A 22,862-nucleotide genomic window follows, 5' to 3' on the forward strand; every position below is an offset into this window, starting at 1 on the left:
CAATGACCTACCGTCTTTTTAAATTCCCTCCATCCAGTATCGATCTTCACTCACTAGTAGCTTCATAATTGTGAACGTCCCTTCTGATGTTAGGCACTTTGCACGATGATGTTGAGGCTTGAATCACTGAGTCGCGAATGTATGGATTGCATATCCTCTACACACCAATCACGCACACACTTCAAAGTGAAGATGACGTGACTCTGTTACTCTTTGCATCTGAGTCACGCGGATATATTCTGATTTCCACATTTCCCGAGTTTGTTTGTTTGTTTGTATTTGTACCGTTCCTGTGCTTTGTCTCGTATTCTCGATCTCATTGTATTCTCAATGTCTGTTATCAAGGAGAACAGTATCATGTATCATATTGTACCCAACTCGGACACCAACACCCCACTCACACATCAACAAATCACCTCAAATGCAAGCTCCTCAGCTACTCGTACTATACCTACATCCTATACCTGTCAATAACCTCCAACACTGTGACAGCCCATCATGATAGGGCACCGCGTCTTAGCACTTGCCCTTGTTTGTAGGGGTATATAAACACAGAGATTCTCTATATCTCTCAATGGCTGTTATCGATCATGATATTGCTCAAGGTTCTCTACTCTTGGTAAGTGAAGTCCATCAAGACCTGTCGTCCAAGTCTGTGGTTGAAGGCAGTTTGTTTGTCCTCCATTCCAAGTCCATTCTAGATGGACTTTCATGATTGCAACACGCATAACAGGGTCACCTGCAAGACTACCCATGCACAGATGGGTTTATCTCAGGCTGGTGATGGTTTATATATTTGTGAGGTGTGTTTTTGTTCTATTTTGCAACAGACAAAGATGCTATAATGATGATCTGCTGCACTTAGGTTCACAACAAGTGCACTAAAGAGTGGTACGGGATCCTCAGACAGCCAGAAAAAGGGCAAAAAACTGGTGCTGAGTAGTTTGGCCCCAAAGGAGCATCCAGCTGTCAAATGGACATGGAAGTGCCTGGTGATGGATTTATTAACCTTGGCAAAAATTAGTTTCACGAAGTTTGAGTCGTTTTCCTTTACCATGATGCACTGGCATGTGACCATGTTAGAGCAAGATGTTTTTGTAAACCGGTTTACTGTCAAAAATGTGATTGAGGAGCGGTGAGTTAATATGTTTGTATTATTCGAACGCTCACTCAGATCCATTGTTGTATGGACTAGTTAATGCCTTCCAGGAATCTAAGTTTTACAACAAGGGCATTGAGCCCTGTCTGGATGTTGCTTAATGCCTCATCAGAAGAGCAAACTGCTGTAGGCGATGAACTGGGTGTTAGGCGCAGGCAGACTGGACTGTGAATTGTGGGGTATGAGACGGGAAAGCAGGACATGTGAGTTTTTTCACCAATCTTTAACTACTTCTAACTTAGAACGTAAAGAACAGCCTGCCACGCTCACTCATGACCATTGAGTGGGAGGACACCTTTGCCAGTGTCTACTTGAAGGACAACCCGCAGTTGTTGTTCTCTATATGTCGCTTTGAGGTCCTCATCTTGCCCAAGATTAGGATGGCAAGCAGTTCTCATTGAAGACGCTGTATGGAATCTCACCAACAAACAGACTTGGTTTCCTCGTTCATTCTGTCTATGTAATTCTTAAACCATTCCTCAGGAAAGGCACCCCCTAGCACTCTCGGCTGCATATGTAAATACAAGTCTGTCTCGTTTTTAGCTGATCTGCTTCGTTTACCAGTGTGAGAACAGGTCATGGGAGTTCTAGAGAGCGAGACAGGTCGTTGTCTTTTGATCCTCTTGCTGCACAACAATTTATTGTTGCATCAATATCCTGGTGAGCCCAAGGGCCAATTCACGACTATGAAGGCTACTAACAATAAGACTGAACTCCCACCCCATGCACAAAGTAGCCCCAAGTTGCCACCATTAACAGAAATGATCATCACTCTTGCGTCTTGAATTTATTGTCGGATCAATCCTCCTGATTGCTTTTCCTGGTCTCGCCAAGATGAATCCATGGACTTCGTGGCGTAGGCCTGCAGGTGCTTGTGTACAATGCACCCGCTCACTTCCTGTGCAGAATTTTTTTCGGAAGAAACTATCGGCAGGACTTGATGCTGGACGTTAATTTCAAAATGTCCATCAGTGCTCTCACTGCCCAGACACAGGAAATGGGACAGAATTTGGATATGGGTATTTGTGTAAGTACAGTGTATGTATCCGAAGCATGCAGCCTGTCTGATAATCTTGTAAGTCCATTTGGAAGTATGTAGTTTTAAATAACTTACCTAGTAGCGCTAACGCGCACATCTGAATCCCAGGAGATATTCAAGCTCCTGCATCTCCATTTCAAACATTTGGCGTTCCCTTGCAATCCATAGCACCATCATCACGCGCATCTCGTCTTCCCAGACCAGCAGCAGCGGATATGGAGGGAGTGGTAAGGCAGGTTCATAGACTTGTTGGTGCATGCAAATTCGCGTGGCAGCCCATGTAACATACATCAACTCCTTCAACAAGGTCAGTGCTGCAGCTTGCGGATGTGTATGTTACTCACCAGTTGTCTTCTTGGCATCATGAATGTCACGTCCCAGGGCCTTGGAGCATGTTGGAGCAGTTGTCTAGGGATCTGTATCATATCAGTGAATATCCAATGTTAAAAAGTCATTGATGCACCTGATTTTCATCTCCATTTTGATTCCCGAATCCCCCATTAGCATTGGCATGGTTGTTCATAGTACTAGAGTACTGAATATAAATCCGAATCGGAAGTGAATAAATCCTAAGTTAACTTCAAGGCTTTGTTGTTGAGTTATCGGGGAAACATCCTGATTTGGACAATGTTGTGTTTCCGGCATTTTCCGGAATAGTGTGGTGCTTATGTCAGTTCCATTTCGTCAAGACTCTTAGTTTCAGCTTACCCCTTTCACATTCACTGGTACTAGAGAGCGAACGCGGCAATGATGCAGTTGATGTTAGTCAGAATGTTAACACTTGTTCATTTACATCTATTTTTTAGTCTGGCCTTTGCGGGTGAGATCCTTGCATGATTCGCTTGTGCTTTGCCGCTAGTGATGTGCATGGCCCGGCTTCAGGCCATGGGCCAGGCCAAGCCAGGCCAAAGTCATGGCCTGGACATGGCCCAGGGCTCAGCTTTGGATGTTGGAAAGCCCAAGCTGTGGCTTTGTATGATCATGTTGTCTGTTACAGACTCATCCGTGAGTCAGGTACAAATCTATCTGCTATATCTATTTCTGTCTAACTGTTGCTACTCTTCCACAAATCTAACAAATGCTTAAGACAGCAATATTGAGAATACTCAGCCAACATCAGACGCATCACTTGTTCATCTCGTTTTGGGTTGCACTCGCCCATAATTGATCGGATTTGATCCTGCTCATTCTCGGACGGATAGGATTCCAACAAAGTGTGCACAATTTTGATGGACATATTGAGATACAAGGCATCATGCCTACAGTACTGACTAGACCTGCAAAAAATCTGTCAAGGCAGGGTATACTATCAAAGAACCTCTCATGAACGTGTTTCAACGTGGAGAATACATCATGGATGAAGAGCTCCAAGGTCTAGTTGCGAGCAAGATTCAGTATCATATTCTTACGAAGCAGTTCCAACAAGGTATGTAAGCACGCCCAACGTCTGCCTTCCTCACTCATGAATATACTAGTTAAGATGATCTTCTACAACAGGACTGTGTTCTATTCCTAGGACATGATCGTGTGTGGATATCGCGTGATGCCAAACTTACGATGGTGCGCGAAGACAATGGGACAGCCGGTCCCATGCTGGCGGCAGATCGACATTGACATTGACCATCGTCCTGACCAGCGGACATCGGAGGATATATTCATGCTCTTCGAAGGCATGGTGTTTTAGAAGTCAAGCTTCAGACTCAGTTCGAACAAGAGCCATCAAGTGGGTTATGGACCTCATTCAATTCCACCTCGTCGAAGCTGTTCCCAAGTTCAGGTATGATTCTCACCATCAAGGCATTTCTATGCCACCAATATACTTGTTAGTAAATTCATACACGGCCATGCAGCCTGTGTTACCCTGGTGCCAAATTGTGTATATCTTATGCCATTCTGACTGCCCCAAAGTGAGTCAGAAGACCTGCCTCTGATGTGCTCTACTCACCTCACATCCCCAGTGGACGCCAACATCCTGAAGCCAAACACTGGTTACCTCACTGTCGAGCGCCACAAAGGTACCCTCGGGAAGCAGTCTGGTGTCATATCACCAGTGCATTCTGATGTTAAGCCCATCTCAGAGGGCGAAAAAGACCGGGGGATTGACTTGGCACCTTCTAAAGGCGAAAACTAGCGCACTGGGCTGCCACATGAGGACGTCTCAGTGGGGGGCGACTGCAGGCGAATAAGAATGTGTTTTTGCGTGTGGAACTTGAGGGACATGGGAGGCTGCGGGTTTGGATGAGAACTTGCGAGGGACCCTGAGGAGAAATGTTTGCTGGTGAGAGACTGGACCGTGCTGTCGGCCCAGCAGATTGCATTCCTTGTTTATATTGAGCCCAGGTCGTTTGCTCATTTATACTGCACTGGAAATGGCTTAGATTTTCAGTGCTCGCTACGACATTATTAAACTTCATGGATGCAAATGATCCTCGAAGTCTGATCAGTGCTGCTACTTTAGGATTTGATGCTGGAATTTCACAACCTTCACATTGTATTGTTTGTTTCCATCAAGAGAATATCATGAACATGTTATTCAAAGAGACTTTGGAGGCAACACTTGGAGGCTCATCAAGAATATCACCATCAATGTTTTATCTGCATATTTCAAAGAACAAAGAGTCGGCTTTCCTTGTTCAGTCATGAAGCCGTACAGAGCCAAAGTTCCTTTTCTGACATGTCCTGGGCGTTAACTTGTAATTTCATCAGATATCAATCACGCATTATCGATCAGGATGTACAAGGCTGCGAAAAGCGATGCATCGACTGCGCGATGCAATGTCAAGTGCAGTGCTGCTGTATCAGATGTGTTTACTATTTTGGTTTGTTGGTATTTGATAATCAATCCAATAATGCAAAACATAAGTAAGACAAAACGGCAATGGTCAAAATAATTGGCGCCAGTACGCTACCACCACTCCTCTGCTGCAAGGGAGGAACGCAGTCATGTTGTCGTTGACTGCTCATGTTACTCTGGATTTTAAGGCATTGATGGCTATGTGTTTCCAACTCAAATTTGTCACACTATAAATGATGATATTTAGCAGGAGCTGAATTATATTGTTCTACAGTTCCATCAAGGACTTGTTGGACTAGGGGTCTCATGGGTAGCAGAGACGAGGAGAAGAGTCCCATGGCTGTTTCCGAGGCTTAGTCAGAGCAGGTTGATGGTTTCGCATAGAGTACAGTAGAAGAAGAATTAACCAACAAGTAGCAAACCATAGAGCCACTTTGCCCCATCTCATTGTGGTGAACAGAGCGCATTCAAACTAGCTCATTGTTGTCTTCGTCATAGCTTAAAGAACTTAGTCCTAGGCACAACTTTGGTCTTCCAAACAGAGTAGGCATAATGGAGAAGCAAACTCAGAACACAACATGTATAGATACACGAAAGCGCAGCAGAAAACATGGTTCTATTACATCGCAGTACGCCCAGAAGGGCTAAGCTAGACAGCAGGTGTTCATAAGACACCTGCAGAAACCATAAAAGGACCGTATCTGCATTATCATTTACGTGGATTCTCATCGGAAACTGATGCCCAGCAGCTTAAGACCCAGAGCATCTAAGGGACAAGCAGTAACTAACATTTGTTTAAAAATCAATTGGTCGAACCGGTCGACGGATACATCCACTGCTTCCTCTCCGCTGGATACACCAGAATCATCTTCGCATAACACACCATATCACATGGATAGTTCACCCCTTAGCAGCCTAGAAGACGGAGACCCACGTAGCATTCCATTCCCAGAACTAGATGTCCCAGAGTTAGACCTTCAATTACCTCCACTTGACTTCCAACTGCTACCGCGCTATAAGAAAATCAAGCCGCTTAAATCGATCTCTGCAATACCAGACTACAATTTGGATAAGTTTTTTGCAATTGCACAAACCAAAATCGACATGCCCACAGAAACACCGCAGATCTTTCATGGCAATGGCCATACAGAGGAGAACCCAGCAGATTTCTTAAAGTCGTTTAATCGTGCAATGAGGCAACAGACCATTAATGCGAGCGCGGAGAAGCTAGAGGCATTTGGAGACTATCTGGGAACAGGCTCACAAGCAGAAATATGGTTTAAAGCTCTGCAGACAGCGAGTAGAGCCACGTGGCCACTGTTCGTTACAGCATTCGAAACACGATGGCCACCAATCATGATTGAGGAAAAGACCAAAGCAGAATACGAGAAGGAACTGCTGGAGTTTTTTTAACAGATCAAGAGGTCGGAACGAGGACTACGTTATATGATCGTGAATGCTGGACGCACGTTGCTTGGGCTACCAAAGCACTACAGCTTGCAATGAGTGCAGGAATTGCGACAAGCATGTCCATGATCTGGCAGGTTAGAGGAAAGTTGCCGAGCATCGTGAAGGACCTCTTGAAGGATACAGAATATATGAATTGGGCAGAATTCACAAAGGAAGTGACAGAGCTGAAAGGAACGAGGCTCATGGAGAAAAAAGAGCAACATGCAAAGCAAGAGCTTGAAGTTAGTCTATTATGTGCAGATGTAGCCCGTTTGCAACAGCGCAACATGATGCAAAACCCTATCACAGCACTCCAGAATCAGCTCTCGCGGATGACCATTAATCCTTCAACAATGTCCAACGCACATTGCAGTAATAACACCGTCACACGTGCACTGACACAGACAACTGCAGCATATCCACAGTCTACTTTCACACGGCAACCGAACGCAGCCCCACAACCATGGACAGTGACAGAAGACATGAAGACAATGGTCAGACAGCTCATAGCGTTATACATGCATCATCAGGATACAGCGGCAGGACGTACAGCATACACCATGCAAATAGCTCAATGGAACGCGAGATGGGGGGAAAATACCAGGGTCACACATGAGATGGGGTACCCACTTAAACCGGGCATGGTGGTGATCCCCTCTAGCAAATGTTTTGTGTGTGGTATGCATGGGCATCACGGAAGAAATTGCCCAATACCACCAGACCATCCGGAGAGATTAACGCGCAAAGAAGCGGCATGGAGAGTGACAGTGAGCAAGGTTTTAGGATTGTTTAACCACATGGTGGCTACACCAATATCTCTGGTATTTGGGAACGCACAGCAGTCAGCATCAGCTTGGATCGAGGAAATTCAAGAGAGCAGCGAGGGAAAAGAGAATGGGTCTGCGTAAGAGAGGATATCATGTCAACCCAGTATTTTAGGAATATCCAAGCTGAAGAGAGGGTCCTCAAGCGGGGAGAGGCACCACATGAGGACAAATCAACAGTATCACGCCCCAACCCAATCAACGAACTTATAGATAACACACCAGCAATATCTGTACCCATCTCGACAGGAACAATTCAGATCGTTGACTTGTATACAGCGGGACATGTCAAGGCAACTAGACAACAAGTAGATGCAAAGGAAGCGGTCCCATTCCTGCATCAAGTTTCATTAGAGGGCCCGAAGGGGGAAATCGTTAGAGTTAGAGCGCTTTTTGACGACGGGGCTATGGTCAGGGCAATGTGTACATCAGTGTTCAACAAAGTTAAGCATCGCTTGCATAACTGGACCCAGTTGAAATGACAATTACGCATGGCAAATGGGAGCATAGTCAATTTGTTGGCAAAATGGGAAGGAACAATAGAGATTGAAGGAGTATGAGCGAGAGGAGAATTGAAGTGTTTGATAGCAGTGGAGGATGGGGATTCCTTTTCGGAAAGCCAATGTTACAAGTGTTCAAGGCAGTACACAAGTATGAAACGGACACAATGGATATTGCGGATCAGCACAAGAAGGCCATGCTAAACAATCAAATCAAGAACACACCGAATGAAGAGGAGAGCTTGACATTAGACAATAAGCAGTGGAGAAAAGTAGTGGGAGGTTTGGAAACACCCCCCTCGAGGCAAGTCTTGACAACTCCTAGCGATAAAGGAACACATGAAACTAATAACGAGGAGGAACATGCGCAAATATCACGCGCACCATACGTTCCAATGGGGCAATGGAGACCGATGGGGCATCAGCAGTGGCATCAAGACAAGAAACGGGTGAAGCAACTGTGGCGAAGAGTGGAGAACAGTAAACAAATGCAAAACCTGGCTCAGAACACGGGAGAAAGAGCAACAATAAGGCAGAGCGATATTGGTGTAATCACCATAAACGAGGCCTCAAATCCTGAGGAGCAAATACTTGGAGAGCTACCAAAATTACCAGCAGCAGATCAGGATCCCTCGATCTACATGCGGCGAACAAACCCATTCAAACCGGAGAGAGTAGCAGAAATTGTGTGACAAGTCACAATAGGCGACGATCTTACAGAGGCCAAATGACAGGAACTGGAACAGTTCATCAAGGACAACGCGGACTCATTTGCACTCTCACTACGAGAAGTTAATATAATACCAGGAGCACAGCTAAATCTCAACATACCAGAGGGCAAGACGTTCAATCTACGCACACATCAAAGACCGCTAATGCTGGAACAATCGCGTTTTTATAACGAGCGAGTAGAGGAGATGTTGAAAGCAGTGATTATAGAGAGAGCGCCACCGGAATTAGTCAAGTGCACAGCGACAACGGTCATAGCCCAGAAGGCCCACGAGACAAACGGGTTATCAGAGAAAGAGCTAAAGCAAAGAGTCAATGATCAATGTAGGAGCGCAGGAAAGGCCCCAGCATTCGAGTTACCCGAACATGAGGTATCGCAAGCACAGAACACAGCAAGTTCAAACGAGGGACCACGGAAGTGGAGGATATGCCAGAATTTCGCGCAGCTGAATAAGGTCACAGAAGTCACGCCCATGATTCAAGGAGACATCCTGGCAAAACAGCAGTGTCTTAGTGGACACCGTTATATATCAGTCTTTGATTTCGCAGCTGGATACTATGTGGTTGAAGTACCAGAACAGTGGTGGCCATACCTGGCGTTCTACGTTGAAGGACGAGGTTATTTCTGGTACAGAAGAATGCCAATGGGGATTACAGGAGCACCAACGGCGTTCTGTGAAGTATTAGCGGCAAGACTACAGAATCTTCTGGTAATGTATTTCATGGAATTGTTTATGGACAATGGAGGTTGCGCAGCTGATACATTTAGGGACATGATGGGCAAGTTAACCACTATCTTCACTCGGTTCAGAGAGTGCGGGTTCTCAATAGCTCTGGGAAAAACGAAATTCTGTGTATCAGAAACAGAGTTCGTAGGGGGTACAATTGGGCAAGAAGGAGTAAAACCAGATTTAACCAAGCTTACAGCGATAGTAAATTGGCCAAGACCGGCGAACGCGATGGGCCTAATGTCATTTTTAGGACTCACCGGTTTTTACAGATCATTAATAAAAGCCTATGTGAAACAAGAAGGTCCTCTGCGAGACCTATTGCTCAAGGTTCAACTGAATAGTTCGTATAGCAAAACTGCATATCGAAAAGCAATGACTGAGTTCCAACTTGATCAACATTGGAATATAGAACACACTGACACATTTTGAGACCTCAAAGCAGCTATTACAGCAAGACCGGTGCTTCAAGCACCAAGGTATGATGGTTCAATATTTATTGTAACATCGGACGGGTGTATAGAAGGATTTGCAGCAGTTTTATCACAACGGGTGAAAGTGCAGACACCTACAGGGAAATGGGTTGAATGAATACACCCAATAGGTTTCACGTCAAAACGGACATCACAGATGGAAAGGAAGTACAAATCTTATCTATTAGAGTTCACAGCACTAAAATTCAGGTTAGATAAATTTTCAGGGATCATTTGGGGTTTCCCGGTCGAAGTCAAAATGGATTGTAATGCGCTAAAAGACACCCTGCTGAACCCAACATTAAATGTAGCACATGCACAATGGAGAGAGGGTATACTAGCATACAATATCGTGGACATGAGACACATTCCGGGGAAGTTGAATGTTGTTGTGGACGGACTTAGCCGTAAATGGGAAGGAATACCACCAACTACAGGAGACAGTAGTGAGTGGATGGTAAGTGAGGATTGGGAAGCCCGGATAGGACTGGCGAATGACATGATGCTCGTGACATCAATAGACCCGGTGATAGAAAATCTTAGAACAAGATTTGCTAATGAGCCGGTGTTTCTAGAGGTCATTGATGCTATCTATAACTTGAATCAAGATAGAGACGTACGGGAGAAATGACGAGCTAGACACCGAGCATCACAGTATATCATTGAAGATGAAAAACTGTGGCGCTTGAAGGGCAGAACAAAAACTAGGGCAAGGGCTAAGGTAGAGTGTATATCAAAGGAAGAAGCAAAAATTTTAGTGGAAAAAGCACATACCGAAGGAGGACATTGGGGAAGGGACGCGGTGAAAATGACGCTAATGGATCGAATCTGTAGCCCAAAGCTGGACGCTTCGATCATGGAGGTCATACGAAACTGCACTAAGTGTAAAAGTTTCGGTTCAACACACCTGCACTCACTATTAGAACCGATAACCAGGAGACACCTGTTTGGACTACTAGTGGGCGACTATCTAGCACTTCCTAAAGGGAAGGGCGGATATAGCACATTAGGAGTATACCTTGACGTATTTTCACAACATACCTGGATATTCAAGTATAAAACAGCAGGCAGTGCAAAGACGACGATGGATAGTCTTAACGGCATCTTCAACGTGTTTACACTGTCAGAAACTTTTATGACAGACGGTGGGAAGCACTTCAATAACGACGCAGTGCAGGCGTTATGCGAAAAGCGACAATGTAAACTGCATATTGTGGCAGCATACTCCCCATGGGTAAATGGCCTCATTGAAGGAACTAATAAGCTATTGCTACACGTGTTAAAAAGGTTATGCGCACCGGACATGGGAGAAGATAGCGAACAACAAGGAGCATCTTGGGATAAGCTCCCAACAAAATGGCCAGATTATCTGGATAACGTGGTTCACGCCCTAAACCACCATTTATTACCAGCGCTGAAATTTTCTCCTAAGGAATTGCTTCTGGGCCTAGTGGCGAATACACCATGAACAAGGATCGAGGACAGTGCTTCGACACTCAGACAATCAGATGTGTTGACGCAGATGGCATACATGGAACAACAGTGACTGGACGGTTATGAGGAGACGATACGACATGCCATCAAGAGTAAAGCAGCATTCAATAAGAGACTTTTACAAAGAATACCCGGTGAGGTTATTTTTAAAATCGGTCAACTGGTTCAAGTATACCGCAATGATTTAGATTATACCTTCAAAACGGAATGGAAGTTAATACTGAAATGATTGGTTCCACGCCGAATCCAGTCAAGAAACCTCAATTCGTACAAATTGGAGACGCTAGAAGGAAGACCAGTACAGGGAGAATTCAGCGCAAGATGCTTGAGAGCATTCAGTCCTAGGATCGGCACCCAATTGGCGAAGAAACAAGAGATGTATGAAGCAGAAAAAAGAAATAAGGATGAATTAGAGAGCGAAAGAGAGGAAGAAGATAACGGTGAAGAAGATGAAGAGGAAAACAAAACGGAAGATGAAGATGAAATGGAAGAAGGGATAGAAGAAGGAGAATAGAGGGGAGTGGCGTCGAGGGCGGTGCCAGTTCTTTTTAGGGGGGTGCATGGACTAGGGGTCTCATGGGTAGCAGAGACGAGAAGAAGAGTCCCACGGCTGTTTCCGAGGCTTAGTCAGAGCAGGTCAATGGTTTCGCATAGAGTACAGTAGAAGAAAAATTAACCAACAAGTAGCAAACCATAGAGCCACTTTGCCCCATCTCATCGTCAATTTACTGATTGGTGCCCCGTCTGTCGTGATGTTGCCATAACCTCAACCTTCTTTCTTAGTCACGTGATCTGAACACTTGTCGGTCATTGCTAAAGCATCTTTCCATTAAAATGCTTTAGATAGCCTTGGAACTGAAACATATATCAGACAAAATGAAAATGGGCTTGAAAGGTGAGGGCATTGCACTACCATGTCTTGTCTACTATGATGTTGCTATACCTCAACCTTGTCATTCACGCCTCTTCAAAGTGTAGATTTGTAGGGATCAATGGTCATTTACGAACAACACAAATTTATTCCAGAATACATGTATATATTTGGCAAAAGCATAATTGTGTCGGTCTATAGGTCTCATGACTACCATATTGTGGACTCATGAATTCACTGATGGCTAGACAAACGCGGGGAGGCAAGTAGAAGGAGTGACAGCAAGTGTATCATAGGTAATGACGTCGCCGTTTGCCTGGGTCATTAAGGAGACATTCAACATGAAAGATCTGGAACACGGATTAACAAGTGTGCACAGCTACTGCCACTCGGTGAGAGGGACTCGGGCGGTACTTCATTAAAAAAAGTTGTCCAAAGTACGATAATCAATGTAGTATCACAATGTACCTACTACTGCCGCACCATAGCCGATGCTACAAAGATGCATAGCCCTTCCGATTCCAATATGATCTGCCTGGAGTCACCCGTGGACATGGAGTGAAGATGAGGTGGATGAGAATGATTTTGCGCAGACCAGCAGTTCAGAAACTATAGGTGCTGGTATACGTGCATGTATTCATCGACGTAACACGGCATCCAATCATCCCCCAACTAACGATCAGGACCGTAAGGCTTCAAGGTCGCTCAAGGAGCACGTGCAGCAGGTCCAGCATGTGCCCAGAAGGACAGGTACCGACCCTTCCCCGCAAGAAGGTGGATTATTGACGCACTGCATTGTGCAGATCATCAGTCCACCGGTATCAACTACATTCAGCCCAGCGACAGAGGCAAGGTAACCGAAGTAGGCGAATTTCACCCCGGCGACAATGGCAAGGATGGCGACAAAGAGTTCCACAGTCTGCATGTATCTAGTATGACCGTCATGCTTCAGTTATTGCTGAGAGTGCAAGGAAACCATACACTCACAAAAGTTTGATTGTGTGAGGGGCGCGAAGGTGATATAGCTGGTCCAACGTTGGGAGCTATAGTAAGTATAACGACTCGGTGAAATGCATATAATGTTGCATAATAAAGCTACTCACTGCCGACGAGCCGATCGTCTGAGAAATTTGGAACTCAGCAGGGGTGAATTTTATATCGCTCTCGCTGAACGCTAGTGCTAGAAATGATAGTGGCCACGGATTTGCTGATGGGGCGAACTCAGCATGCATAGGCTATGAGCAGGAAACAACTTTATACATAGGCTGTTCGCTTCCGAATTCCTGACCTGATCATCTCAGCGGATACAGACCTGATGTTTCAATTCAAGGTCAGCGACTCATGATCAGCGGAGGCATGCCGTGGGGAATGTTAAATTATGTTCAGTAGGATGACATGATGGCCGGCATCAGTGAACTGATGAGCCGCAGATAAAGTCTTATATTGACGATATATCGTCATATATAGAACTCCTCTCCTTTATATTGGAATATAAAGTCGTAATCAACGTAAAGTACCCTGGGTAGACTCACGAGTTTTCTGATCGCCGTGTACCTATGTACGTATCAGTAAGAGGACCTCGCCAATACGTGCATAAAATCCTGCATGTTTTGTTTTGCGCTAAGTTAGTGCTACCGCGAACTTGTTACTCTGCGAGAAGCGTCGAGCCGTCGAGGTGTTGGTGTTTTTATGTCTAGTGAAGCCCGCGCGGCATTACATATAAATGGACTGAGATGATGAAATGGGACTCCGACGTTGTCAGCAGCAGCAGCAGTGTTGGATACAATTACGATACCTCTATGAGCAGGGAAGTCATCTGACTCTAAGACCCACCCTCTGCCCATGTGGAGAACCACGTCAAACACGAGAACACATCCTACGTGACTGCCTGCAATTTACGCGACAGCGCATCCATTTAAGAGAGGTATCCTACAACATCATACTCAACGAAATCTTGGGTACGGAAAAGGGCATAAAGGCATTAGCGAAATTTATCGAAGAATCCAGCGCATTCAAGAAGGCCGCACTGGAACGAGAAGGGGACTGGGAAGAAAGGAGAGGGATAGAAGCCTGAGTGAGGGCGGGAAAGGAGGTGACGAAGGAGGGAGGAGACGAGAAGAGCACAGAAGGAGGAGGAAGGAGAGAAACTGTACCATATTATACTCAGCCTGGACACCGGACGAACTTATACGCGCATCGAAACTTCTCAAACGCGGACCGCTTGGCTATTCGTACTATACTTACACCCCTTACCCTGTTACAACATCCCCCAGTACAGCCCTAACAGGGCACCGCGTCTTAACAGTTTACCTTATTTGTTGCGGTATATAAATATAGAAATTCTCTCTCTCTCTCTATGAAGACCAAATTTCACTACACGAAGATTATTTAAGGACACCGCTCACGCCTGAATAACACATACCCGCTCGTCAAACCTACCGTCATGCTCTGAAATGTCAATAACTTTGTTGGAATCCGCAAGCCTAGAAGTCTTCCGCGAGCACGTGGATCGTGAGGCGTAGGTATTGTCATTAAACACAACTGGCAGTCGCATATGTATGGACCACAATGCGATACGGCGCACAGGTGGAGCAGAATGAGGAACGGAAGGCTTCAAGCCTATGGTTGCTCAAGGGGTACGTGCGGCGGGTTCATTCACCCAGAAGGACGGGTACCCGCCCTTCTACGCAAGAAGGTGGGTAGTTGGCGCACTGCATTGTGGAGGTCAACTCTCTACTGGTATCTGCACCTCGGCAACAGAGAGAAGGTAGGCGATGTAGGCGAATTTCACCCAAATGAGAATGGCAAGGAGGGTGATGACGAATTCCATAGGCCTCATGGTATCTAGTAGGGCAATGCTTCAGTAATGGCCGTGAGTGCAAGGAAACCACACCAACAAAAGTTTGATTGTGCGAGGGGTGCGAAGGTGGTATAGCAAGGTCGCACAAGAGCTTATACTTAGTATGACGATTTAATGGAATGCATACAACGTTGCACAACAGAGCTACTCACCGCTAGCGAGGCGATCGTCTCTGAGAATTTGGAACTCGACAGTGAGATTTATATCGCTCTCGCTAAAGAAAAGTGATCAAACTTCTGTGGACGCAGACTTTGTATTTAAGTAACGTCAGCGGCCTCCGCTTCAGATATGCGAGCCATGGAGAACGTTAAATATTGTTGACTGGGGGAGGATAGTCGCTCACTTCGTGGTATATCATATCAGCAAGGACACCTGGCCGATGTGCATAAAACACTGAAGGCTCTTCTTTCAAGAGCCACGAAGACGGACAAATTTTCCCTACAAGAAAGATATTTAAAGACGCCGCTCACGTCCGCGTTATCGCCTCTGAACACCCGCTCGTCAAAACTTCCATCATGCTTTAAAATATCAATATCAATAACCTTTCTCAGAGCCGGAAGCCTGGAAGTCCTCCGCGAGCACGTGAATTGTGAGGCGTCGGTGTGGTCATTGAACACGAGTCGCAGTCGTATATGAATGGACCACAATGCGATATGGCACATAGGAGGAGCAGATCGAAGAACGTAAGGCTTCAAGGTTGCTCGGGGGGCACGTGCGACAAGTGCAGCATAATGCCAAGAAGGACGGGTGCCCACCCTTCACCGCAGGAAGGTAGCACTGCAATGTACAGATCACGTCCCTGCCGTATCAGCTACCTTCACCCCAGCGCCAGAAAGAAGGTAGGCGAGGTAGGCGAATTTCACCCAAGTGACAACGGCAAGGATAGTGATGATGAATTCCATAGACTTCATGGTATCTGGTAGGATTATGCTTTAGTGATGGCTGTAAGTGCAAGGAAACCACACACCACGAAATCTTGATTGTGTGAGGGGCGTGAAGGTGATATAGCAAGTCAAACGAGAGCTCTCACTGTAAACGAGGCGGTCATCTCTGAGGATTTGGCAACTCGACAGCGTGAGATTTATATCGCTCTCGCTGATTGTTAGCGCTGACTGCTGATGGTCCGGACTCATCATCTGGGCTGTCAGCAGCTGTCAGTCACGCCATCTTGGAAATATTAGTACTAGTAAAATAACGACACATAGGCTCACCTAGGCTAGTGACGGGCACCCAGACCTCGGTCCAGACAATTGGCCCCAGACCGGCCATTTCAGAGATGAAGTCCTAGTAAGAGGCTGTAAGTAAGTCCATACTTAGGGCAGGGGCGCCCGCCACAAGACAAACAATCACCAATAGAGAGAGTGTGGGAAAGTCTTGAGCCTCATTGTGACAGTCGCGTTTCGCTCAACGCCAACGTCGTTCATCCATTCCACTGTTTTGTCGCCGTCGTTTAGCACAGCGAGCACGTTGAATTTAGCATAATCAAGATGTCTACTACAAGACTGCACCATCATCCGTCTCTCCCCGCCCCCGTCGTCCACGCTGGCTTCTCCGCCCACCAGTCCAAGTCCCATGTCCTCGCCGGCGTGCAGGACGCGTACTGGAGCGACGATGACGCCGTATGTCATCCTTTTTTAATTAATGTAGTCTTATTTATCTACCCCATCCCAGGATGACGCAGATTGTCCCCTCTGTCTCGAAGAGATGGATATTTCAGACCTTAATTTCAAGCCGTGTGTTTGCGGGTACCAGGTATATGCTCTCTTTCACCATCTGTTGGATGGTCATCCTGAGCCCCACTCAGATATGTAGATTCTGCTGGCATCATATTAAGCAGAATCTCAATGGCCGCTGCCCTGCATGTCGCCGTGAGTACTCCGACGATGCCGTTCAATTTAAACCTATTGCGAAAGAAGAGTGCGTCCCCGCCCTCACAATTTACGGGTAAATTCAACACAGGCCTTCCTGACGTATGATTGCATAGCCACAAACGCCTGACACAGCAGAAGAAGCAACGTGAACGTGAGCGCAAAGAACTTGACGCCCTCGGTAGGCGCCATCTCGCCAATGTCCGCGTCGTCCAGCGCAACGTTGTTTATGTCGTCGGCATCGGTCCTCGGTTTGCCAAGGAGGAGGTATGTTGCTCCTCTCATCTGACCACTTCTCCCCTCACCCAGTAATACTATTCAACGTAGCTCATCCCCACCCTTCGCTCGAATGACTACTTCGGGCAATATGGCAAGATCTCCAAGATCCTCCTTGTCAAGCGCACCTCTTCAGGGGGCGGTGCACCCATTGTAGGACTCTACATTACATACCATCGGCGCGAAGATGCCGCACGTTGCATCTCAACCGTTGACGGTGCGCCAAGCCCAGGAGGAGGCCGAGAGGTCATGCGTGCAAGCTATGGGACAACCAAGTACTGCATGGCATTTCTCCGCGGTGTGTCATGCACTGATCATACCTGCATGAATCTGCATGAATGGGGAGATGAGAAAGACTGCTTTACAAAGGAAGACCTGACGACATTGTACGTGTGGATTTTCGAAACTTTTTCATGATGTAGCTCACCGCTTTCCAGGAAGCATACCATTAAGGATACAGAAAGCAGGGGGACGAAGAACGGGGATGGTGTGTCGTGTGATTGCGCAATTATTCCCGTCTCACTCATACATTGCCTCTTCCAGGCCTCCCGCGCACAGCAGCATGGGCCAAACCTACCACTCCAACGCCCAGCAGTACGACATCCACTGTTCCCATTGCTCAGCGTTCCCGGCGCGGTGGTCAGCGGCAGGCTCGCACCACACGCCCACAGCATGATCGCAAGACTGGCTCAGGCAGTACGAAAACACCCTCCATCGCATCTTCATCTCGGCCCCCGACGCCTGCTGTCTCTACGCGCCCCGCGTCGCCTCCTGAGGTCAAGACCCTCCGGGCCAAGGAACCGGCACCGTTTCCGCCGACGTCGCCCTCCCCGTCAATGGCAATCGACTCGGATGATGTAGGCTCCGGCAGTCCACCCAGTCCGCCACGCCCACGCTCCACGGAGAGTGTGGACAGTACACCGGCTGTCCCTGTCTCTCTGCCACCAGGCCTACCGGATGCCCCACCCGGTCTCCCGCCTCCGACTCGTACACCTAAGGCAGACCCTGCTGTTGCACCAAGTCTCCATGCACCACAAATGTCCTCGGGAAGCTACCAAATATCTACCGCTGCACAAGCGCTACTTGATGACGTCAAAGCTCGTCGCGAGGCAGTGCTTTCGAGCACGCAAGTGAGCATCTTTCCCGATTTCGACCGTACGCTGCGCATGCTCTCGGAGAGCGAGGGTGGCTTCAGCTTTAACCTGGACCCAAAGCTTGCGGACGTAAACGTGAATGCCGATGGAGAGGCAGTATTGAGTGCGCTTGAAGCGGAAGCACGTGTACCTTTCGCTGGTGGCTTTATGGACGCATTCCCTGCGCTCAAGCCACAAGTACATCCTCACACGCATCAAGTGCCAACTGTGTACCCACACAACCCCGCCCGCTCTATTTATGATCCTCTCGCAATGCGAGAGAATTATCTTGGGTCATTCAACCCGTTCGGAGAGACGGAAGGACCCTCGACTGGTAGCGGTGCACGTAGCTCGCCGTCTTACCCCGATGAAGAGCGGAAGGTTTCAAGATTTGGGTTCGCACGGGGTAGACAAGGCTCAACAGCTGCAAGCTCGCCTGTGCACGTGTCGTCCCCCTTGAGCGCGAGTGAGAGCCATCACTCGTTTTTCACGGCTTCGGAGACTCCAGCGATGTCGTCGTCGCATTGGAATCTTGGAGGACATGGAGAGTATGCAGGATATGTCACTAGTTCTCCTCTTGTGTCGCAAGCGCAGACGGCGCAGACGCCCCCGCAGCAGCACGTGCAGCCTCAGACGCAACCGATACGCTTCCAGCCGTTCGACACGAGCGTTAGCGTAAGCGAAGCCCAGCTCCGCGAGTTGATACAATCGAGCAGGGAGCGTGCCAGCTCGATGCAGATGCATAACGCTACAGCTGGTAGGAGACTTTTGTTTGTGTGAGCAACTGGATTGCGCATTGACGATGCTTGTCTTCCTTCACTTCACTTCAATTTGATTCAATGTGGTTCACGTGTATTTTTTGTGTATGATGATGATGTTCTCTATGCCTTTTTTGCATTTTGTGTTCGGTTTCAGATCAACTTCAGTACCAGTTTGCGCCTTTCAGTGACCCAGCAATCATGTCCGCGCGTTTCGCTTCGCCGGTGTTATCCTCCGCAAGTCCATCAAATGCTGGCACCCCAGCCGTTGCGACCGCAGCACCAACTACCACACCTACGTACGGTCCCCCGCCGGGCCTCGCATACCCAAATAGTGAGTCCCTTTCTTTTGTTCAGGGGAGGGAGTCCCAGGTCAAAGTACCGAGCGCCGTGCTTGCAGTGCGGAAATTCTACCACCGGCCATGAGAGCGTCCGGGACCTTCGCAGTTGGCAGTACACTCTCTATGTCTTCTCTTCGCAACATTATTTCGATTCTCCCCTTCTTTCCCTCCCTTTCTCCTCCCTTCCCCGATGGTTTAAGCCTTGGTTAGATGTATGCTGACTAAGTGTTGCTCTCCCTTTCTTTTTTGGATCATCTGTTCGTTCCGCTTTTAGTCACTCCTTCCGTTTCGTCCTCACCTTCGCCAGCACCTGCGCTGTCGTCGGCTGATTTCCCCGCACTGAACGCCGATGTGTCACCTCCGCCTGACACGCAGCCTGCCGAGCCGCCATCACCTGCCGAAGTCGGTAAAGAACAAGCCAAAGCAGAGCGCAAGGCTGCGAAGAAGGCGGTGGCGGCGGAGCGTGCACTCGAGCGTCAGAAGGCTGCCCAAGAGAAGGCTGCCGCCAAGGCTGCGGAAAAGGCCCGGATCGCGCAAGAGAAGGCGGTGGAAAAGGAGAAGCTGGCAAAGGAGAAAGAGGAGAGGGAGAAGTCGATGAGGGAGAAGGCTGAAAAGGACAGGGTGGAGAAGGAGAGGCTGGCGCAAGAGAAGGCAGCCGAAGAGGAGAAGGCCACCGAGGAAGAGAGGGAGAGGAAGGAGAAGGCCCTGGCTGAGAAGGCTCAGGCGGAAAAGGCAAGGGTACTATCGCAGGCCAAGGCACAGAAAGCCGCCAAGTCAGCATCGGCAATCAAAGTCACTAAGTCTGCAGACTCCTCTTGTCAGGCACCCGCCACTTCTACTCCCAAGCAGTCTCCCGCCCCACCCAAGGGATCTGAACCCTTCGAACAAGCACCCATACTGTCCAAGATGCCGAAGAAAAACAAACCCGTCACTCGTCCAATCAAAATCCCAAAGGAGGACGAGATTGCTGCTGGAGATGCCTCGGCTACACCATCAGCGTCGGTTTCCGAGGCTGTCAATTTCCCACCCCACAAGACCACAAATACTGTGGTCTCTAGTTCGAACGGCTCGAGAGCACAGTCTGTGGACACGTCCTCTCCTATAGAACCTACCTCGCTTGTTGATCTGCTCGACGACATTGACGTGAAGAATCCAAGCATGGATCTTCCCAACCATCCGTTCTTCGACATGACAAAGATAAATCCTGCCGCCAAGATGCCTCTCGAGTATGGACCTTTAGTGCATGCGTTGTCTGCACTTTCTGTGGGCGGAGGGTCATTCGCTACCAATATGCCTTCGGGCTCCATCGATAACGCCGTGTCCTCATTCCAGCAGCTTTTGGAGACACTGACACAAACCATCTCTGACCTCCTGCGCCTGCTTCCTCGGACGACGTGGGACGACAGTTCTTCATTTGATGGCGTACTTCGTGACATGCTCAAGGGTGATGATTTCTTGGATGACGGTGGTGATGATGCAGCTGGCAAAGAAGACGAAGTCGCTGCCTTGACGCTTGCCCTTGAGCGTCGAGCCCGTTGGATGGAGGTGCAGCTGTCCAAGCTTGAGGAACTCCATCGTGACATCAACACTGCTGCCGTACGCGCTGTCCTCGCATTCAACGACAGTGGCTGGGATCGTCACATTTTCATGCCTCGGGTTGGCAACACCCTCCGCCGCTTCGACAATATTGGCATGGTAGAGCAGGGTGGCAAGATGAGGCCCATGACAGTGGACGAGCTAGAGAAGAAGCTGCAGGTTGCGAAAGAAGCTGCCATATTTGCGGAGACTGAGTTTCGGGAAGCGATGGAGAAAATGCAAGCTGTAAAGCCCGTGGAAGTTGACGACTACTGAATAGTTCATATGGTAGTTTGACTGGTCGTAATGAGCATTTGGCTTGCGCACGGAAACGGTGAAGTTGTGTGATATTAGTCACGTGCGTCGAACGCGCCCAGACACGTCTAAAACCTCAGAAGTTGGTATGGTGTGGCTGACATGCATCTTGAGGTCATCGGTTCGATGTAATTAACATTCCCGCTTGTTTATTGGCAACTCGCCGACTGACATGACTGGTTACAGCCCGCAACGTCAAAAGCAACTCTCTCGGCTCGCGATCATAATCATTCTTATTCTGTTCGCTGCTGTGCTGGCACGCCAGCTATTCTCAAAAGCAAGCCCCCATGACAAACAGCCTCGTGCGCTCAGCCATCGCACTACCATCGAGGGACGTTGGAAAGCCGTGCGGGCGTCACTCGGCCTACCTCCTCTCCCCGACACCATCAACCCATCAACAGTCATTGATTCGCCCCCGTCGCCACCACTTCGCGCAGGAAAACTCCCCTCGCGCTTCGACCTCCGTCGGAAGCGTGCCGAAGCAGACCTTCGGAATCAGAGTAGGCTTCAACTCGCTGCAGACGTGAGAGATGCACCCCGCGTGTCACTAGAAGCACTAGCTGCGTCATTCCGCCGCATTGCAGCTGTTGAGAAAGAGATGGCGGGAATCCGAGGCAAGCATGAGAAGTCAGGACAGAAGGTTTCACGAGTCCAGAGACGTATTGAGGATTGGAGAGCGGACCCAACAAATGCAAAGAATGTATTGGCTACTGTCACGAATGACTAGATGATGCTTGCAGTTGATAATCGAGTAAACATTATACGATCGATAATGTAGCACAACCACGATTACTACCACTCCTCCTTGACCGGAACAGGCTCCTTACTCTTCGCCCATCCAACGAAGTCATCGAGTAATGACGGCCAGGCCTACTGGGCTTAGCACATGCCTAGTTACCAGAATGATGTAACGCACCCCATCCGCTTCGTAATTGTCCAAGGAAGGGTCCACAGCGCGGCAGAACTCATGCACCTATCACGGATGAGTACGTCATATGCCTGAAAACAGAAGTACTTACCATGTTCCAAATGTCCTTATTTGCACCTTTGTATGTGCCTTTCTCCTATGTGACAAGATAAGCGTTGTGATACAAGGCAGGCGTGAGAGCGACGTACAGTCAAGAAGGTCGTCAAATCATTGATGATTGGATATCGTGGAGCAAGAAGCACTGACCACAGCGCCATGGCCGTCTATATAGGGGGGTGATAAGATGTATGGTTCGCCTCGTGCGTAGCACTTCTTACCTCTAAGTCGATGTTTCGTGCTTGTCTGGGAAGGATTGAGACTCGCCTTTCGGAGATGCATAGAACTTACGGTGGCTTCGCAAACGTGAAGCAAAACTGATAGAGATCTGCGAAAGCAGCTTTCCGGTCAGAGGCATACTGCCAGTAACGAGTTCGGTTGTAGGGCTCTCGTTTGCTCGCACCGCCACGCTTCTTCCCTTGACTCAAAGTGGAAGCTGAGCGAGTAAGCGCCTGCTTATCACGGATAAGGAGATCGTCGAGCTCTCTCAAAGCTTGGGCTAGAACTGGCGATGAGGATATTCTGATGCGATCACTTATGAGAATGCGATGCGTAAAAAACTATGCAAACTCACTCAAGTAAGCCCATTCCATGTGACCATTCTGCCCTCGTAAACTTGCCCATTTCGCTACTCTTCAGCTGCCACGCAAGG

General features: G+C 48.0%; 7 protein-coding genes across 7 annotated transcripts; 4 read left to right on the plus strand and 3 right to left on the minus strand.

Annotated features, from left to right (window-relative positions):
* Positions 1–1,946: 1,946 nt before the first annotated feature.
* EDB91DRAFT_1079019 (uncharacterized protein) lies at positions 1,947–2,721 on the minus strand (the record flags this gene model as incomplete). Its single annotated transcript, XM_041315082.1, has 4 exons — positions 1,947–2,083; positions 2,294–2,443; positions 2,543–2,606; positions 2,662–2,721. 4 exons carry the CDS (start codon positions 2,719–2,721, stop codon positions 1,947–1,949), a joined length of 411 nt encoding a protein of 136 aa, XP_041180900.1.
* A 338-nt stretch (positions 2,722–3,059) lies between these two features.
* EDB91DRAFT_1079020 (uncharacterized protein) lies at positions 3,060–4,329 on the plus strand (the record flags this gene model as incomplete). The annotated part of the gene is made up of 6 exons (XM_041315083.1): positions 3,060–3,203; positions 3,474–3,624; positions 3,715–3,758; positions 3,869–3,975; positions 4,049–4,074; positions 4,157–4,329. 6 exons carry the CDS (start codon positions 3,060–3,062, stop codon positions 4,327–4,329), a joined length of 645 nt encoding a protein of 214 aa, XP_041180901.1.
* A 1,401-nt stretch (positions 4,330–5,730) lies between these two features.
* EDB91DRAFT_1079021 (uncharacterized protein) lies at positions 5,731–8,345 on the plus strand (the record flags this gene model as incomplete). The annotated part of the gene is made up of 5 exons (XM_041315084.1): positions 5,731–6,292; positions 6,409–7,345; positions 7,381–7,675; positions 7,951–8,245; positions 8,272–8,345. The coding sequence occupies 5 exons, from the start codon at positions 5,731–5,733 to the stop codon at positions 8,343–8,345; spliced, it is 2,163 nt and encodes a 720-aa protein (XP_041180902.1).
* A 4,335-nt stretch (positions 8,346–12,680) lies between these two features.
* Positions 12,681–13,148, minus strand: EDB91DRAFT_819749 (uncharacterized protein). Its single transcript, XM_041328508.1, has 2 exons — positions 13,048–13,148; positions 12,681–12,989 (listed from the first exon to the last, which is right to left on the minus strand). The coding sequence occupies exon 2, from the start codon at positions 12,983–12,985 to the stop codon at positions 12,740–12,742; it is 246 nt and encodes an 81-aa protein (XP_041180903.1). The 5' UTR covers positions 12,986–12,989; positions 13,048–13,148; the 3' UTR covers positions 12,681–12,739.
* A 3,167-nt stretch (positions 13,149–16,315) lies between these two features.
* On the plus strand, positions 16,316–21,204 carry EDB91DRAFT_1111233 (uncharacterized protein). Its single transcript, XM_041317740.1, has 9 exons — positions 16,316–16,539; positions 16,592–16,672; positions 16,725–16,837; positions 16,905–17,055; positions 17,116–17,450; positions 17,502–17,551; positions 17,608–18,954; positions 19,113–19,289; positions 19,571–21,204. Exons 1-9 carry the CDS (start codon positions 16,408–16,410, stop codon positions 21,145–21,147), a joined length of 3,963 nt encoding a protein of 1,320 aa, XP_041180904.1. The 5' UTR covers positions 16,316–16,407; the 3' UTR covers positions 21,148–21,204.
* Positions 21,205–21,231: 27 nt separating this feature from the next.
* Positions 21,232–22,047, plus strand: EDB91DRAFT_820315 (uncharacterized protein). Its single transcript, XM_041328509.1, has 2 exons — positions 21,232–21,314; positions 21,373–22,047. Exons 1-2 carry the CDS (start codon positions 21,289–21,291, stop codon positions 21,911–21,913), a joined length of 567 nt encoding a protein of 188 aa, XP_041180905.1. The 5' UTR covers positions 21,232–21,288; the 3' UTR covers positions 21,914–22,047.
* EDB91DRAFT_1047433 (DUF298-domain-containing protein) lies at positions 21,979–22,834 on the minus strand (the record flags this gene model as incomplete). Its single annotated transcript, XM_041313323.1, has 7 exons — positions 21,979–22,056; positions 22,103–22,159; positions 22,206–22,250; positions 22,303–22,377; positions 22,432–22,456; positions 22,502–22,732; positions 22,785–22,834. The coding sequence occupies 7 exons, from the start codon at positions 22,832–22,834 to the stop codon at positions 21,979–21,981; spliced, it is 561 nt and encodes a 186-aa protein (XP_041180906.1).
* Between the last annotated feature and the right edge of the window lie 28 nt (positions 22,835–22,862).

The sequence above is a fragment of the Suillus paluster genome (assembly GCF_016628075.1).
Source record: "Suillus paluster strain FC165 chromosome Unknown EDB91scaffold_8, whole genome shotgun sequence".
Lineage (NCBI taxonomy): Eukaryota > Fungi > Basidiomycota > Agaricomycetes > Boletales > Suillaceae > Suillus > Suillus paluster.